General features: G+C 41.3%; 1 protein-coding gene across 2 annotated transcripts in view; it reads right to left on the reverse strand.

Annotated features, from left to right (window-relative positions):
- ARHGEF9 (Cdc42 guanine nucleotide exchange factor 9) overlaps positions 1 to 15,106 on the reverse strand; it is a 228,662-nt gene extending 213,556 nt beyond the window's left edge. Inside the window, exons 1-2 of one of the 2 annotated variants that reach the window (XM_034653527.1) lie at positions 14,416 to 15,106; positions 4,586 to 4,660 (exon numbers count right to left, since the gene is read on the reverse strand). In XM_034653527.1, the coding sequence (XP_034509418.1) occupies positions 4,586 to 4,588 (3 nt within the window). In that variant the 5' untranslated portion in view covers positions 4,589 to 4,660; positions 14,416 to 15,106. The remainder of the gene's footprint in view (positions 1 to 4,585; positions 4,661 to 14,415) is intronic. The other variant, XM_034653524.1, reaches the window with a different exon arrangement.
- Positions 15,107 to 18,369: the final 3,263 nt, after the last annotated feature.

The following is an 18,369-nucleotide window of genomic DNA, read 5'->3' on the forward strand; positions in this document are numbered from 1 at the left end:
CTCTACGTCATCGGCCACAGCAACTTTTTTCATACCATATCTCCAAAGGCAAGAGAAACCAAAGATAAAATGAACTTGTGGGACTTCATCAAGATCAAAAGCTTCTGCACAGCGAAGGAAACAGTCAAAAAAACTAAGCGGCAGCCCACGGAATGGGAGAATATATTTGCAAATGACACTACAGGTAAAAGACTGGTATCCAAGGTCTACAAGGAACTTCTCAAACTCAATACACAAGAAACAAATAAACAAATCATAAAATAGGCAGAAGATATGAACAGACACTTTTCCAATGAAGACATACAAATGGCTAACAGACACATGAAAAAATGTTCAAAATCATTAGCCATCAGGGAAAATCAAATCAAAACCACACTGAGATACCACCTTACACCAGTTAGAATGGCAAAAATTGACAAGGTAAGAAACAGCAATTGTTGGAGAGGATGTGGAGAAAGGGGATCCCTCTTAACACTGTTGGTGGGAATGCAAGTTGGTACAGCCACTTTCGAAAACAGTGTGGAGGTCCCTCAAAAAGTTAAAGATTGAGGTACCCTTTGATCCAGCAATTGCACTTTTTTTTTTTTTTTTTTTTTTTTTTTTTTTTTGGATTGGGATAGGCCGGTGATGGGTATTAGGGAGGGCACATATTGTATGGTGCACNATGCACCCCAATGTTCATAGCAGCATTGTCCACAATAGCTAAATCGTGGAAGGAGCCGAGATGCCCTTCAACAGATGACTGGATTGAGAAGATGTGGTCCATATAGACAATGGAATATTACTCAGCTATCAAAAAATGATTTCTCAACATTTGCTGCAACAGGGATGGCACTGGAGGAGATAATGCTAAGTGAAATAAGTCAAGCAGAGAAAGACAATTATCGTATGGTTTCACTCATCTATGGAACATAAGATGTAGGAAGATCGGTAGGAGAAGAAAGGGATAAAGAAAGGGGGGGTAATCAGAAGGGGGAATGAAGCATGAGAGACTATGGACTCTGAGAAACAAACNGGGGTGGGGGAATGGGATAGGCTGGTGATGGGTAGTAAGGAGGGCAAGTATTGCATGGTGCACTGGGTGTTATACGCAACTAATGAATCACGGAACTTTACATGAAAAACCAGGGATGTACTGTATGGTGACTAACATAATATAATAAAAAATATTATTATAAAAAAAAGAAAGTCAATTTTCTTATGGTTTCACTCATTTATGGAACATAAGAAGTAGGAAGATCGGTAGGAGAAGAAAGGGAAGAAGAAAGGGGGGTAAACAGAAGGGGGAATGAACCATGAGAGACTATGGACTCTGGGAAACAAACTGAGGGCTTCAGAGGGGAGGGGGGTGTGGAAATGGGATAGGCTGGTGATAGGGTAGTAAGGAGGGCACATATTGCATGGTGCACTGGGTGTTATATGCAACTAATGAATCATCGAACTTTACATTGGAAACGGGATGTAATGTATGGTGACTAACATAATATAATAAAAAAAAACATTTAAAAAATTTTTAAAAATCTGTAAAGTTCTATACATTTGGGATTTTAAGAAACTGTCATGCCAGGGCCATGCCTAGAACCCAAATTTCCTGTCTTCCAGACCAGAACTCTTGCTGCACTTATGGCAGAGAAGGAAACAGCAAATAAGGACCAAGAGACAATTATCCCTGCAAGAATAACAGCAAATTACATTTAAACAGAACTTCACAACTTCACAACCCTTTTATGGCATTTCAACCTCATGGCAACCTTCTGAGAGAAGTACAGCAGGAAATAGGAATTTAAAATTTTAAACACCCACACAAATACTTATTCCTCTTTCCTCCTGTATTTTTTCTCATAATATGTACTTTTTAATCATTTGCTTAGCATGTATCTTCCCTACTATGAAATCTATTCCATGAGGACAGGATTTTTTGTTTTGTTCACCATTAGTGCCTAGAACAGTGCCCGGTACCTAGCATATGCTCAATAAATGTTATCGAATAAGTGAATGAATAAATGTCTATGTGGTGTGTATGGGTGTGTGTGTGTAGAGAGAGACAGAGACAAGGAGAGACAGAGAGAATGAAAGAGAAAGAATGACCTGTTTTGCTTATGAGAAAACTAATAATATCCAGAGGAGTTAATTTTTCCCAGGAAGGACTTCTGACGTTTCCCATTTCACCATTTCAGCCTATTCCCCTCACCTTACAGCCTGGCTGGTTCAGGGACATCTTACCTGGGCAAAGGGAACATTTACTACAAATGCCTTTCTTGGGCCAGCTCCAGGCATGGTGGCTACAGGTAGCCTGGGGTTCACTCCTTCATCAGCGCACTCTTCCATTCCACAAATATTCAGAGTGTCTGCTATGTACACAAAAGGTACTCTGTCAGGCCTCATTGCCCTTTACACATCCCAAAACTCATAAACACTCAAAAGGTTTCCCTGAGGTTTCACCATCCCTGGACTATATAGTAGTGAGGGAGAAAGGAGAAAAAGGTACTTGAATTCTCAGCATGTGGCCTGAGAGTCCCACAGAATTGTGTCTACCTCATAGGATGTTTGGAAAGATTAAATTAGATGCACATGTAAAACACTTAGAAAAGTTCCTGGCACAAAATAAATGCTGGCTTGGTAAATATTAGCTATTTTTCTCAAGCCTTATTGCATTCATGATCCTATTACTGGTATTCCTCACCTTTGGAATGAAGGAGGCCAGGCAAACATCCACTTCTGACAAGTGGGGAGAATAATGCTTGAGGAGTCACTATAAAGTTACATATCTATTTCTCATCCTGGCTCCGTTTGGAGATAGGTGTGTGAAGAAGATTCTTCATCTCTCCCAGGTTTAGTTTCCCCAACTTTAAAGTACAAACGCTGTTTTGAGACTTATATTAATTCACATGTGTGAAGGTGCTTTAAAAATGCAAAACACCAAACAAATGTGAGGGATTATTACTGTATTAAAATAATAAAGGCTAGCATTAATTGAGCCCTTGCTATGTGAAAGACACAGTACCAAGTGCTTTATGCAGAGTAAATTATTTCATCCTCACAATAGTACCAACAACCAGGTACTACTATTATTCAAGTTTCATAGCTAAGGTATGGTGGTTAATTTTATGTGTCAACTTGAGTGGACCACGATGCCCAGATGTTTGGTCAAAAATTATTCTGAATATTTCTGTAAAGGTATTTTTGATGAAATTAACACTTAAATCAGTGGACTTTGAATAAAACAAATAATATTCTATAATGTGAGTGGGGCTAATCTAATCAGTTGAAGGTGTTAATAGAACAAAGATTGACCTCCCCTGAGCAAGAAGGAATTCTGCCAGCAGACTGCCTTTAGACTCAGACTGCAACTCTTAGCTTTGCTGGCCTACCCTGCAGGTTTTGGACTTGTACCTCTATATTCACATGGACAAATTACTTAAAATCTCTCTCCCATTCCCTCTATAGACACACACATGCACACGTACATACACACATACACCCTGTTGCTACTGTTTCTCTGGAGAACCCTAATATAAAAGGAAACTGAATATTAGAATGGTTAAATTCCTTGCCCACAATTACACAGCTAGAATTTGAACCTGGGCAGTCTAGTTCCAGAGTGTGTGCTATTAACCATGGAACCGTACTGCCTTTGAGGATAGCTGATGCACACCCTCCCTGGTCCTACAAGCTCCCTGGGCCTACAAGGCCCTGTGTGAGCTGCTCCCTGCCTGACTCTTTACCGTTCTATCATGACACTTTTTCCTTTTTCCCTGTGCTTCAGTCATACTGGCCTTCTTTCTTTCCCTCAAGCATAGCAGACTATTTCAACCTCAAGGACTTTGTACATGCTATTCCTGCTGTCTTCCCCAAACTCCCCACAAACCTCATTGTCTCTTCTTTTCTTTTATAGTCCAAAGTTACTGGATCTTTCCCCAAATCTCTACACAGTCGACTTAACTTAATGGCACTTCCCTGAGTATGCTAGGCAGACCATTTTACAAAATGTTTCCTCATGACAATAAGGCTTCTTAGACCTAACTGAATGTATTTAGTCCCCCCACTGCCTGGTTTCTATTACTGAACAGCTTAATCACTTGCAGAACTAGTCATGTTCTAACACACACATAGACATACCAAAAATAGCATGGCGAGAAAACTTCTCAAAGCAATGGGCTCCTAAGAAGTTCCTCTCATCATGTCATGTGTTCAGGGCTTTTCTCAGTCTCAAGCAGAGAATTCAGGAAGGCTCAGGCTTGGGTTGGGAGGATTTTCCTTGTGAATGAAATTCTTACTGCATCTCTTAGCACTCAGCAAAAAGTTAGGTCTGGTCTTCTGAGGTCTGAATTCAGGGCAGAAGAGAAGATTGTATTCTGCCCACCCAAGTGTGTCTTGTCAGAAATACTAATTACTCTTTATATGGGTAGACAATAGCAGAGTTCATACAGCTCTTTCCTGTCTACTCACTCATTTGATTCTCACAGCAGACTCAGAAGATAAGCGAGGCTATGTGATGGTTAATTTTATATATCAACTTGACTGGGCCACAGGGTATCCAGACATTTGAACAAACATAATTCTGGGTGTTTCTGGATGCGATTACCATTTGAATCCATACACTGAGTAAAGCAGAGGGTCCTCTCCAATGTTGATGGGTCCCATCCAATCAATTGAATACCTGAAAAAAACAAAAAGGCTAAGAGGGAACTCCTCCTGCCTGACAGCTTAGGCTAGGACATTTGTGTGTGTGTGTGTGTGTGTGTGTGTGTGTGTATACTACCTCCAGCTATCAATGCAACCTCTCCTCTTCTCTTACCCTCTCCATCTGTGCCACAAAAGGAACCCTCCACCACTCAGTCTTATCATGTCATTGCCCTCTTTTTTTATATTCATAACTTTTTTATTGTTTCATAATTTTGAAATGCATTTTGATTTTAAACATATTGGATTTCAATTATTTTACTGCTAGTCATTATGAAATTAACATACAAATGTTTAACCTGGGTTTCCAGAATTAGAACCTTTGTTCATAGATTCAATAAATCAATGTCTACGTATTTTCTTGGTACCTATATGTCCCAGGTTTTCTTTTTTTCTTTTTCTTTTTAATAATTTTTATTTTGTTATATTAGTTACCATACAGTACATCCCCAGTTTTTGATGCAATGTTCCATGATTCATTATTTGCATATAACACAGTGCACCGTGCAATATGTGCCCTCCTCAATATCCATCACTGGCCCAAGTGCTAAGTGAAATAAGTCAAGCAGAGAAAGACACTTATCATATGGTTTCACTCATTTATGGAACATAAGAAATAGGAAGATCGGTAGGAGAAGGAAGGGAAGAATGAAGGGGGGTAAACAGAAGGGGGAATGAACCATGGGGGGGTAAACAGAAGGGGGAATGAACCATGAGAGACTATGGACTCTGGGAAACAAACTGAGGGCTTCAGAGGGGAGGGGAGTGGGGGATTGGGATAGGTCATTGCCCTTTCTAACAAGGCAAAACTTTTGAGCCTGGCATTCAAGGATTCAAGGTCTTTCTTGATGTGGCCCCAGTTCACCTTGCCATAATTACTGGATCTGGCCACACCAGAGTACCCATATTGTATTTCCAGAACATACTATCCCTTTCATGCCTCAATTCCTTGTCTAATGTTGTTCCCTCTGCTGGGAACATTTTTTGGGTCACCTACCATGCCCACTCTCCACACCAAGTCAACTCTGTCATCTGAAATCTTGACAGTATAGGGGCTCCTGGGTGGCACAGCGGTTAAGCGTCTGCCTTCGGCTCAGGGCGTGATCCCGGTGTTATGGGATCGAGCCCCACATCAGGCTCCTCCGCTATGAGCCTGCTTCCTTCCTTTCCCATTCCCCCTGCTTGTGTTCCCTCTCTCGCTGGCTGTCTCTATCTCTGTCGAATAAATAAATAAAATCTTTAAAAAAAAAATCTTGACAGTACAGCTTAAACACTATCTATTCTAGGAAGTCATGCCCAATCCTCTGAATCACTTCAAACATGTTCTTGCTCTCCTGTAGTCACATCACTATCTTTGTGCCTTCTATAGCATTTCATCCAGGCTGATGTATGTCTCCCCTACTGAATTATAAGCTCCTGAAGGCATAAACCACATTTTGTCTTGACTATCCCATACCTCAGCCTGAGATAGTGCCCTGGAAAGAGTAGCTGATTGATAAACATGCATCTTCTTAAATGGCCTGTTAAAATCCGCTGCAGCATTGTTCATCATGGCAAATGACTGGACACAAACTAATTGGCCATTAATAAAGGGCATAATAGAATCCTATGTAGCCATACAAAAAGAGGCATATCTGCATGTAATGGTATGGAATAATCTTCAAGACTATTGTTAATTGAAAAAAAGGCAAGCACAAAACTGTTGAATATGCTAACTATATGACAAAAAGAAAGTGTGTGTGTATGCGTGTGTGTGTGTATGTATGTACATAAGTAAATGTGTGAAAAGGCATAGGATATATCTATACAAACACCTAAGAAACTTATGACAGTGGATGTCTCTAGACTGTGTGACTGAGGACCAGGGGCAGAAAAAAAAAAACTTATGAAGACTCAATTTTTACCTCAATACTTTCCCTGCTCTTTGAATTTTGTACCATGTGCATATATTACCTATTCAGGATAAATAAATTTTGTCATGCATCTATTACAAGGGGAAAGGACATACTGAGTTGTTATTAAGTATTGACATAAATTTCTTTTTCAGATTAGCTAGAAAGGACCCTGAGGAATGTAATATGATTAGTTAGCAATTGCAAACAAATGAAGCTGTGGTTTTGAGCCAACTGGGATGAGCTCTGGCTCAGGAGAATATAAAAATAAGGGAATATAAAATAAGGAAATATAAAAATAAGGGAATATAAAATAAGGGAATATAAAATAGGGGAATATAAAAATAAAAACAATATTTATATAGCTTTTACTCTCCTCCAGGCATTGTTCAAAATATCTTACATGCATTCACTCATTTAATCCTCACAACAGCACTGTCAAATGGGTATGTACTACTCTCTTCCCAACTTTAAAAATGCAGAGCCTGAGGGGTTAAGTAGGCTGCCCAAGACCACACAGATAATAAGTGGCCAGAGCAAGTATTTGAATGCAGGGAATCTGTGCTCCTAAACATTATACAGTGTTGCTAATACCAAGATGGAGTGATGGAAGCTAGAGTAGTCTGCCTGCTGTATCACCAGCACCTAGTAGTTTACAAATAATCAATAAATACATTGGATAAATGTATGAATGGATGGACCAAATAAATGGATGTGTGCATGGGTGAGTAAATCAGTGAGAGGATGAGGGATGGATAAAGGGATGGGGGTGAATGGGTTGTAGCTAGGTGGGTAGGTTGTGGAGAGAGTACAGCTTTTTAAATCGGATCTTGATTTGAAATCTGATGCTGCCCTTTATTTATCCCTGAGCAAGGTACTTAAACTCTCTATCCCTGTTTCTTTTTTTTTTAACTAACTAGAATTTATTTTATTTTTTTTATAATAATATTTTTTTATTATATTATGTTAGTCATCATACAGTACATCCCTGTTTCTAAGCCAGACTAGGCTATGAACTCCCAAAGGGCAGGGACATTTTTCTGTTTCATTCCCTGCTGTATCCCCAGTGACTAGAAGAGTACCTGTCATATGGGAGGTGCTTAGTAAATATTAATTAATATGAACTTATAAACTAACAAAGGTGGACATTAAAACCCATTTTGTAGGGGCTAATGTGAGGATCGACTGAGACTACATTTAGTATAACTGGCATATAACAGGTGAGCTTCCCTTCCCTTGTCTCCTACTAATGAAGATTACAGAAGGCACATTTAACTGGGAATTGAGATGTGTGGATTCTTTTCCCAGTTACTGAGTAGTTGTGTGGTCTTGGGTCAAGCACCCTCCCTCTCTGAGACTCAGTTTTCGCAATCTATAAAATGAGTCGTATTCAACATTTTGTGTAGCAGGTAGGGGGGAATGCAGGGCAAGCAAAACCCTTTTCCAAAACCATAATTAACAATCCAACATATAAAGCAAAAGCCCAGGTGCTCTTCAAAGATCAAAGGTGGGAGACCCAAATTTCTGGCTGCTCCTGCCCACCTCCTCTCCTTGAGGCACTGCCATGGTAATTCTAGGGCATTCAGGTAGGGGTCTGCAAACCTTTTTTGTAATGGGTCAAATAGTGAATGTTGTAGGCTTTGCAGGTTATATGGTCTCTGTCACAACTGCTCAACTCTGCCTTTGTATCATAAAGGCAGAATGGGCATGGCTGTGTTCCCATAAAACTTAATTTATGGACACTGAGATTTGAATTTCATATAAATTTTCATATAATTTCATATATGTGTCACAAGATATTATTCTCTTTTTTTATCTTTTTCCAGCCATTTAAAAACATAAAAACTATTCTTAGCCTGTAGTCTGGATTTGACTGGCAGACTGTAGTTTGTTGACCCCTGATCTAAGGAGTTGGACTAAATTATTCCCAATGTCCGTCAGCTTGGACATTATAGCTGAGGCAGCCCAGAAGCAACATGAGCATTATAAAGAATAAAGCCTGAAACTATATTTGCCATGAAATTCTGGAAAGTAGATAACAGAAAGGACTGGATCTGTTCTAGGTTAGGAAAACACCTCAAAAAAGGAGAAGGCTCAAGTTTGGTCACATCCCTCATTTCCCCAGGCCAAACTGAATTTTGAAATACTTAGTAGCTCATCTATTGTCAGAACTTCAACTGTCACTAACACCTCCCAATCCTCTGAGCTCAATACACAGATCACCAACTGCCTATTGGACATGCCCCATACAAGGCTGTCTTAGCATCTCAGACTCAACATGGCTCAGACTGTACTTGTCATCTCCTCTCTCCACCCCTTCCCTAAACACTGGTCCTCATTTTGCATTACCCATTTCTGTGAGGAATATCACCATTCATTTGGTCTCATAAGAAGACTCTGTCACTGGGAGGAAGCAAAGGAAGAGTAGGGTATGTCACATCTTGATTGCTCTTTCACCAGACTGATGGCAGTATTTTTAGTATAGCCACATCCATCAGGCTATGGCTCATAGTCCAAAGCCAAATTCAAGTCCTGAGATTCTGAGTTTTTACCCTGGCAGACATACATGTGAATTAACTGTAGCAATGACTGCAGGTTGTCTCCCCACAGTCCATTCTCCCCTTCTTCCTTTGTATCAGAAACCTTGTCCCTGATTGTTGGCTGTGTACATTGCCACCCAGTTTACACGACTACTTTCCCAAGCTTCCCTTGCAACTGGAAGCATTCTTGTGACTCACTTCTGACCAATGAGATATAAGTAGAAATATTAAATAGGACCTTCAGAAAGATTTCTTTAAAAAGGATAGTCAAGTTTGTTTCCTCTTCTTTTAACCTTTCTGTTTCTTAGAATTGGATGTTAACAGATGTTCTGGAGCTTCCACATCCATCTTGGGCCATTAAGCAACCTCAATAATGAAAGCCAAATGCTGGGATGGTGGAGCCGAGAAGTTCCTAAAAGCTTCATGAAGCTGCCATATTGGCCCTGGTATGACTACCTCCTGACTTCCTTTATGGGAAATAAAACCTGTGTGTTTTAAGCCAGTGTAGATAGATCTCTGTTATTCATAGCAGAATCAAGCCAACTATTAAACTCACTAGTTGGGCATTTTATCTTACCTATGCAGAGATTTCCACCAACTCCAACATTGTGGCTTTTATAAAAGTCACATGAAATTTGGTATGGAATTTAGTCTGTGATTTCATATTCTTCTCCAAAGCAGTGGCATACCAAGGGTGGGACAGTAGAAATGGACCACCCTTAGTGCAGGCAATGAAGGAGTGCACTATCTATAGAATTTTTTTTAAAAGATGAAAGGTTAAAGTATTTTTTATCACTATGAATCAGTAATTTTAAATAATGTCAGTAATAAAATACTCCTCCCTGAATAAAAGCTTTTGTTGGTCGAAGTTCTAAGCAATTGTTACTACTGAGTTTTAAATAGGCACCTTATATTACTTATCCTTTAATAACACTGTATTCTACAGGGCAGTGGATTCAGTCGCACTGCCCCCCCCACCCCGCCCTGCTGCCACAAACACAGACTTTACAGGTGTTCCTTCAGTTCGTTTCACTTGCAAATCTTTAGAATCATTCAAGGTAGCTTTGGGTGCATTTCATGTCTGCAATCCCTCTGGTACTATATGTTGCATCATTTAAACAGTAGGTTCAAAGTAAATAATGACAGCACAGGGATAGTAAAGTCAAAGAAACAGAATGTAAGTCACTTCATTTCTGTTATTCTATTTGACCAATTGGAGTTTTTATTTGTGCTTAAAATTTAAAACAACAAAAACAATACAAACTGCAATGTGTACTATTTTTGTTCAGTAAGTGCATACTTTAGGTTATATGTGAGATGTTACTGAATTTAAATATCTTTTAAATTGAAGTTTATTCTCTTTTTCATTGCTAATTATTTTAAAATTAAAAGCAAAACAATAAAATAATTATTAGTACTGATTACTACATGTTTACTACTGAAAATATTTTTGTCATATAAATGGGAGTATTAAAATGAGTAATTCCAGATCACATATGCTAAGTATACCACATCTCTAAAGTAGTAATAATATAATTAATCTTACTGTTCAGAATCCTAGAAAGCAAGGAACTGGCTCACTGGTAATTCACATAGAACCAACCCACAATTAGCCCCATCAGAGGCCAGGAACCCAAAGCAGATCATTAGATCGTTGACTTAGATGTGAAATGTCCTTTCCTACATCCACCCATTCTTCATTCATTCTAGGCCCACATTCAGCCATATGAGAATCAGATGGGTAGTCAGAAAGGAAAAAGACACAAATTATCTACAAATGATTCTGGGTATAGCACTTTTACCCTCATCCAAGCCACACCATCACCCCTAACCTGGACTATTGTAAGAGCATCCTTACATCCTTTACCTTTGCCCCACTACAATTTATTCTGTTCAATTTTAAGTCAGATTATGTCCCTTACATGTTCAAACCTTCCAAAAGCCACCAATCTCATTCAGATTAAATGCCCCCAGGAAACTGGCTTCCATGCTGTTTCTTAAACAAAACAGTTGTACTCCATCTCTCCCCCTACCCCACCCCACCCCCGGCTGTTTCTTAAGTCTAGAACTCTCTTCTCCTAAATATCTACATAGAGCTTATTTCTTCATTTCCTACACATCTCTGCTCAAATGTCTCTTAATCAGAGAGGCTCTGAATCATGTAATATATCATCCCATCCCCTATTTCTCTTTATTCTCTTACCAGGTTTTCTTTTTCTTCTTAGTGCTTAGCACCTCCTGCCATACTGTATATTAATTTGTGTAACTGTTTAGTGAACATCCAGTCCCCAGAATGTAAGATCCATAAAAACGTAGAATTTGTGTTTGTTCACTGCTCTCTCCCCAACACCTAAATCAGTGCCAACTCATAGTAGATAACTCTATATTTTTTAATGAATTAGCACGGGAGGAGATATGCTAAGTGAAATAAGTCAAGCAGAGAAAGACAATTATCATATGATTTCTCTCATCTATGGAACATAAGAACTAGGAAGATCGGTAGGGGAAGAAAGGGATAAAGAAAGGGGGGGTAATCAGAAGGGGGAATGAAGCATGAGAGACTATGTACTCTGAGAAACAAACTGAGGGCTTCAGAGGGGAGGGGGAGTGGGGGAATGGGATAGACTGGTGATGGGTAGTAAGGAGGGCACGTATTGCATGGTGCACTGGGTGTTATAGGCAACTAATGAATCATCGAACTTTACATCAAAAACCAGCGATGTACTGTATGGTGACTAACATAATATAATAAAAAAAAACATTAAAATAAAAAAAATCTCAATAGCACCTATAAAATAAGGTATTTTGCACCCATTTTATAAATGAGAATACTGAGGATGAAAGAAGTTTGACAATTGGCAAGTGTTTCAGAGCTGAGAAGTATAAAAACCAGGACTTCAACCTCAGACTTGTGACTCTGAGACCAGCATTCTTTCCACTCTAGCCCTACTCAGCACAAATTGCATTGCAAACAGAAGTTATGAATAAATATACTAAACAATTTACCATCAAAAGTGAACTCACCGTTTTTTTAACACTCTCTACTGAGACAGATTTTATTCTGTAAAATCCCTACTGGTATTTTATGTTCAAGGACTTTCATTCACATGTGACTCTTGCAATCCGTTAAAATAGTCAAATGTTCTAAAAAAAACTCACTGTTATAAAAAGCCTAATATAAATTTCAAGCACTTTGCAAATGAAAGAACAAGGAGTAAAGACTTTTTGACTGGCCACATTATAAAATGGTGGCTAAATAAATATTCCCTATATATATATATATATGGGGTTTTTTTCATAATGAGCCACTAGAGCCATTTTGTCCAACGTTTACTTTTAGGAACCTGAGAATCTCAGACCTCCAAGGAATTTTGGTAATCATTAATAGCCCCATTTAACAGGTGAGAAAACTGAGGCCCAAATATTCCTATCAAAATAATAGGGCCAAGACTAGAGGTTTCCTGCCTCCAAACTAGAATAAAGTTTCTTGAATTCTGGCAAATGATTAAATAAATGCTTTCATCACTGCAATCATAATATTCACTACTGAAGTCCCCTAAAAATATTTTAAGAATTCCCCATCAATCTTTAATTCCATAGTCTCTACAAGGTTTGTTACTCCCTCTTTTCTCTCACACACAATTGGCAAAACCTCAGATTTTTCCCATTAATTTAATCTGTTGTCAATGGGTGGCTCTGGACCCCTATACTGAAATATATTTAGAAAAGATGGGAGGTCTCACCCATATTCAGCTGCCAGAAATACCAGGACTGTCATGTTTTGTTTTGTTTTTCAGGCAAATTTCATGGCATTAGTTCATCCTGAAGGTCTTTCCCAAGATCATGACTGTTTGTTACTCTCTCCCTATCAGCACCATTTGAACTGATGATTCTGTGAAGCAGTAGAGAGCAATGATAAAAAGACAGAAGACTCCTGTGCTAGACTCAGCTTTGCCTTCATGGAGCTGTGTGGCCCTGGGCAAGCATCTCCCATTCTCTGGGTTGCAGCTCTCCTGGATGGATGACAAGGACTTGAAAGTCTTTTCCTGATCTAACATTTTCTGGTTCTACAAACATTTGAAACACCTTTGATGGGACCCCAGGGAAGGAGGGAAGTCTGAGAAGAGTGTCTTAAAACTCTGGCATATAGGAATATAAACCGGATGCCTTTAAGAACCAGTGAAACAGAATCCTAAGGAAACCATGAGGAAAGGAGGAAGACAGCTCCTTTGAATACAGTCCTAATCCATACTGAATTCCTCTTCCCTTCCAGAACAACAGGAGCGAAAAAAGAGTTAAATATCAGTTTTTACCCAACTGCTTCAGGCAACTTTCCTTCAGCTGTGGGTTGTGGCTGGCAATACAGAAGTGTGGGTTAGGAGTGCCATCAGTGCCTGCTGACCCAACCCAACTGCCCTCTAAGACCCTCTTGCCCATGCCTCCTACCCCCCAGAGTCCCTGACCAGACTTGAGCTACCTCTGGCTGAGTGAGAGAAGCATCAAGATGCAGCCACCACTTCCTCTCTTCAAGGGAAGTCATTCCAAGGTCTCCAGGTAGAGAAAGGAGAACCACAGCATAAAATGAACTCTTGGAGGATAATACTAAACACACACACAAGTATACACTCCTTGGATGGGGGTGGGGATGAGAAAAGAGCTCTTCTAACTGAATGGGGCTCAGACCCATTTCCAGGCTGAGGGTTTCTGCAGCTCTCTTTCCTTTACAAACCCCAAGTGTGGCCAGGGTGACTCCAGCCCAGGCAAGGAAGAGCTCCAGGGCCCAGCTATGCAGTGTCCCTGAGAGTCACTCCCTGGCCCTCAAGCCCTGAGATTGGCCAGGGTGAAGGGGTGCATGCAGCCTATTTGGGGGACCACGAAGCTCTCCCATACTGCCTTCTCCACAATCCCAGGCTTTTTGACTACCCTCGCCCTTCCAAACCATACCAGCTCACCGGCTGCCTTCAAGACTCACAGTTCCCAGAGACCCTCTGCCAGCCCCCCTTGCCTCATTGGCTTTCCAGGTGACCCCCACTCTTATCCCACCCCAGTGGGGGTTGGGGAGTAGGTAGGGATGCAGAGGGGGCTGGAGGGGTCTTTCTTCAGCAGGCGAGCGAGCAAGGGCTCCTAAAATGGCCACAGCAAGCTCCCTACTGTCTCAAGGACAGCGGCAGAGAGGGCGGTGGGCAGAAGCCAGGGGGCTCACTGAAGGATGGCTGGTGAAGAAGCCTGGGGGCGGGGGTGGGGTGGGTAGGTAGGGGACTGAGGCTCAGGAAGGGTAAGCCCGGGTTATATGCACTCACCATTCCTGATCCGCCCCTTATCCACTGCATGGTGGCTGCGAAGTCCGGCTTCTCTGAGGCCTGCGTGGCTGGTGCGGGTTGTCACAGCCAGGCTGCGCTGGCAGGGCTGGATCGAGTGAAAGCCCAAGCGCCCCCTCCGCCTCCCCTCCTCCACAGCGCTACAGCCCAATCCCCTCCGCCCCGGACCTCCCGTTCAGTCAGGTTGTTCCATCCCAGCTGGCAGGCTCTGCCTCTCCGCCCTGCAGCTCCAGGGGTGCTTGGCTGGGAGAAGCGTAGGAGGAGGGTCCCAACCGACTGCCTTTGTCCCCTGCCAAGGCTTCAGAACTGGGAGGTGGGGTGCAGGGAGAGGATGGGGGTAAATGACCTTCACCCGGGAGAAGACGGAGGCCACCTCTTCCTGCCCCACCCCACCCCCGTGCTGTAGTTAGATGCTGTTTGTCGTGGGGCTCCCCAGTTGCGCTAATTGTGTCGAGTCAGCGAAAAGTCCTCTCCAAAGTTGCCAGAGGTGTTGGGCCAACCTCTGAAATAATAAGATCCTGCCCCAGTGGAGCCCTGCCAACACTCTCCTGCCTCCCTTTCCCCAGCCCTCCCTCTGCATACTCCCCTTGGATCTTCTCTCCTATCGTGAACTCTTTGGGGGCTTTCATCCTCATTACTTTCGCTTCTCAAAACAACCCTGTGAACACAGGCATTAGTATCTTCATTTTACAGATAAATAAATGGAGGTTTAGAAGATGGAAGGGACCTATCTAAGGTCACATAAGAAAGATAAAGCCTCAACTTTACCCTCTGCGGCTTTCCAAGCTTCTTTTTGTTAACGCAAGAGCGCGTGCGTGAGGACGCGCCCGCGCGCGTGCGCGCGCCCGCACACAGGCACCATTCCAGGGTTCTCCCTCACATCTTTGGGAATATAAAAGGTAGCTTGTTGATGGATGAATTTTCCATTTGCTTATTTTGCTGAGAATGAGTCAAAAGAACATCAGCAAAACAGGCAAACGGAGAAACCACCCACCATGCAACCCAGGCTGACAAGTTTACCGCTGCTGAGTGTTGACATTGTTAGTCACATTCACACCCATTATTATTCCATATAGTCCTTAAAATTACCCTGTAAGAAGAACATGACAGGGAGCATTAAGTAGCCCCCTCTTACACACATAAATACTGAAGCCCAAAGATTGAAAGACATTTGTCTAAGGTAGCAAGGCTAAACAAGAGAAAAATCCAAGTCTTCTGACCCACAGGGCAGGGCAGGCAAGAATGGGATTACAAAAATAAAGATTGCAGCTTCAGCAAGAGGGAATTAAAATATGTCATCAGGAAGAAGTGCCTGAAGATGACTGGTAAGAAAACATCACTGGCATGCTACACACAAACTTATTTTCCTCTATGTCCTAGCAGATTCTCCCCACTTCATCCAAGCCATTATTTTTGGCTAGACAGAGCTGGCCAAAGATCTGAGCAGCTGCTTTGATGAGCACCCAGTCCTGGGAGGGATAGGAGCAGAAGGTGAATTGTCCTTTGGCAGGCAAGGGATTCTTGAATCAAATAGGAGCTTATCCTGAGTAGCCTTTCAACTTCCTCCCAAGGCTGATAGTCTAGTAATTCTACAGTGGTCTCCTCACTTTCTCATCTCTGAGCCTTTGCTCACACTGAGCCTCTTGGATGCACCTCCCTTGCCAACGAGCCCAGTCAGGCTATCATGACTCTAAGATTTCTTTAGGATCCAGCACTAGGCACACCACCTCTAGGAAGATTTCCTGAAATACTCCAGGCCCTGGTTTTATCATCTTTTATCTAACTCCTATAGCACTACCATTTATCCTCCTCAATTGAAAATGATCTTTTGCTTACTGGTTGTTACAGGCTAAATTGTGTCCCCCAAATATTTTTATGTTGAAGTCTGAACTCCCAATGCCTCAGAATGTGACTTTATTTGGAGACAGCATATTTTTTTTAAATTTTATTTCTTAAAGATTTTATTTATATATTTGACAGAGAAAGCAAGAGAGCACAAGCAGGGGGAGCAGCAGAGGGTGAAGGAGAAGCAGAGGGAGAGGGAGAAGCAGTCTTCCCACTGAGCAGGGAGCTAGATGATGCAGGCTCTATCCTAGGACAGTGGGATCATGACCTGAGCCAAAGGCAGAAGCTTAATCAACTGAGCCACCCAGGCACCCCAAGACAGCATCTTTAAAGAGATAATGAAGTTAAAATAAAATCACTAAGATAGACTCTTATCCAATATATCTGACGTCCTTATAAGAAGAGGAAATTTGGACACAGATGGGTACAGAGGAAAGACCATGTGAAAAGAAAGGGAGAAGGTAGCCATCTGTAAGCCAAGGAGAGAGGCCTCAGAAGAGACCACCTTGATCTTGGACTCTTAGCCTTCGGAATTTTGAGAAAATTAATTTCTGTTGTTTGAGGCACCCAGTCTTTGGTACTTTGTTATGACAGTCCTGGCAAACTAGTACACTGGTCACGTGCACATTTTTCTATGTCTTGTCATTTAAATGGAATTATAAGGTGTTTTTTTTTTTAAATCAGGGACAATGAATCACTCACCCTGGTATTTCCTACAATGGCGACTGTCACATAGGAGATATCCAATAAAAACCTGGATTTTTTTGAGGGATACATTCATTCAACAATATTATTGAACCCCTATGTACCAAGCATTGTGATAAATGTTCAGGATGCAAGACAAATTTCCTCATGGACCTACAGTCTACTTTGAATGGAGGAAAAATAGACAACAAATGAGTAAACAAACAAAATAATTAAAGGTTGATATATGCTTTGAAGGATTATAAACTAATTTATGTGATAGTGATTTGTCCTAGGATTATAGAAGTTGTCTATATCAATTATAATCCCGTCAAGAAAATAGAAATCACCCTAGATCTTTTAAAGAGAGAGCATTTAATACAGGAAATGCATCTTACCTGCAGGCTAAAAAGTCAGACAGGAGATGGTGAGGAAATCCAGCATTTAGCAACAACAGAAAACTGCTACCACCCCTAGGGCTAGATAGATAATGAGAAAGGTAATGTTGACAGAACCCAGAAACTTGTGCTAAACTGAAGCTAAAAGCATGGGGTAGGGGGCCTGATGGTTCAGAAGCCATGAATGGAGGAGTATTTAAACGGATGATGGAATTGTGTAGGAGATATAGGCATTTCCAAAATATACCTCTCTGAAGCATACGGGTGGGGAATAAAGGAAATACCCTGGCTTCCTCCTTCTACCTGCTCACTAAGCTCCCTCAGGTGTGTCCCATTGGACAGAAGAAGTGAGACAACAAGGGAGCCTAAGAAATTTAGTGTGTAGAAGAAGAATGGAGAATGGATCTGAGAGAAGATAGCCCTGTATTAATGTATGTGCCTAGAAACTCTTTCAAAAGAAATGTTGATCCCAGAGGCATAGAGGCAATTGAATCCAGTATGTCTTCTGTACCTATGAACAGTTAGAGGTGATATAATGTAGTAGGTAAGAGTATAAGCTCTGGCTCCAGAACTGCTTGGATTCAATTATTGGCTTTGCTACTTACTTGGGAAGGTTATTTAATGTCCTCTATCTTGATAGTTTCCTTATCTGTAAAATAGGGTTAATAATAGTGTGTGTTTCATAAGATTTGATGAATTCATCCATGGGAACAAAGCATTTACCACAGGGCCTGGCAACCAGTAAACATTCAGGACAGGATAATAGAAATTTGGAAAAGGGATTTCCACAATCTCCTTGTCCTAGACCTCTCCCTTGAAGCCCTGTGATCTCTTAGAAGCCTATTTGGTACTTAGCCTGGCACCAGCTCTCCAGTGGACAAGAACCAAATGCTGCCCTCCCTTCAGCCATCAGCAACTTAAGGAGCAGGAAAATCTTAGGAAAGTCCCTGTCTACTGCGTTTTCTTTATTTGAGTCCATAGTGATTCAAGGAACCCAGAGGCAAGCTGG

Source organism: Ailuropoda melanoleuca, unplaced genomic scaffold (assembly GCF_002007445.2).
Source record: "Ailuropoda melanoleuca isolate Jingjing unplaced genomic scaffold, ASM200744v2 unplaced-scaffold9607, whole genome shotgun sequence".
In the NCBI taxonomy this organism is placed as follows: Eukaryota; Metazoa; Chordata; class Mammalia; order Carnivora; family Ursidae; genus Ailuropoda; species Ailuropoda melanoleuca.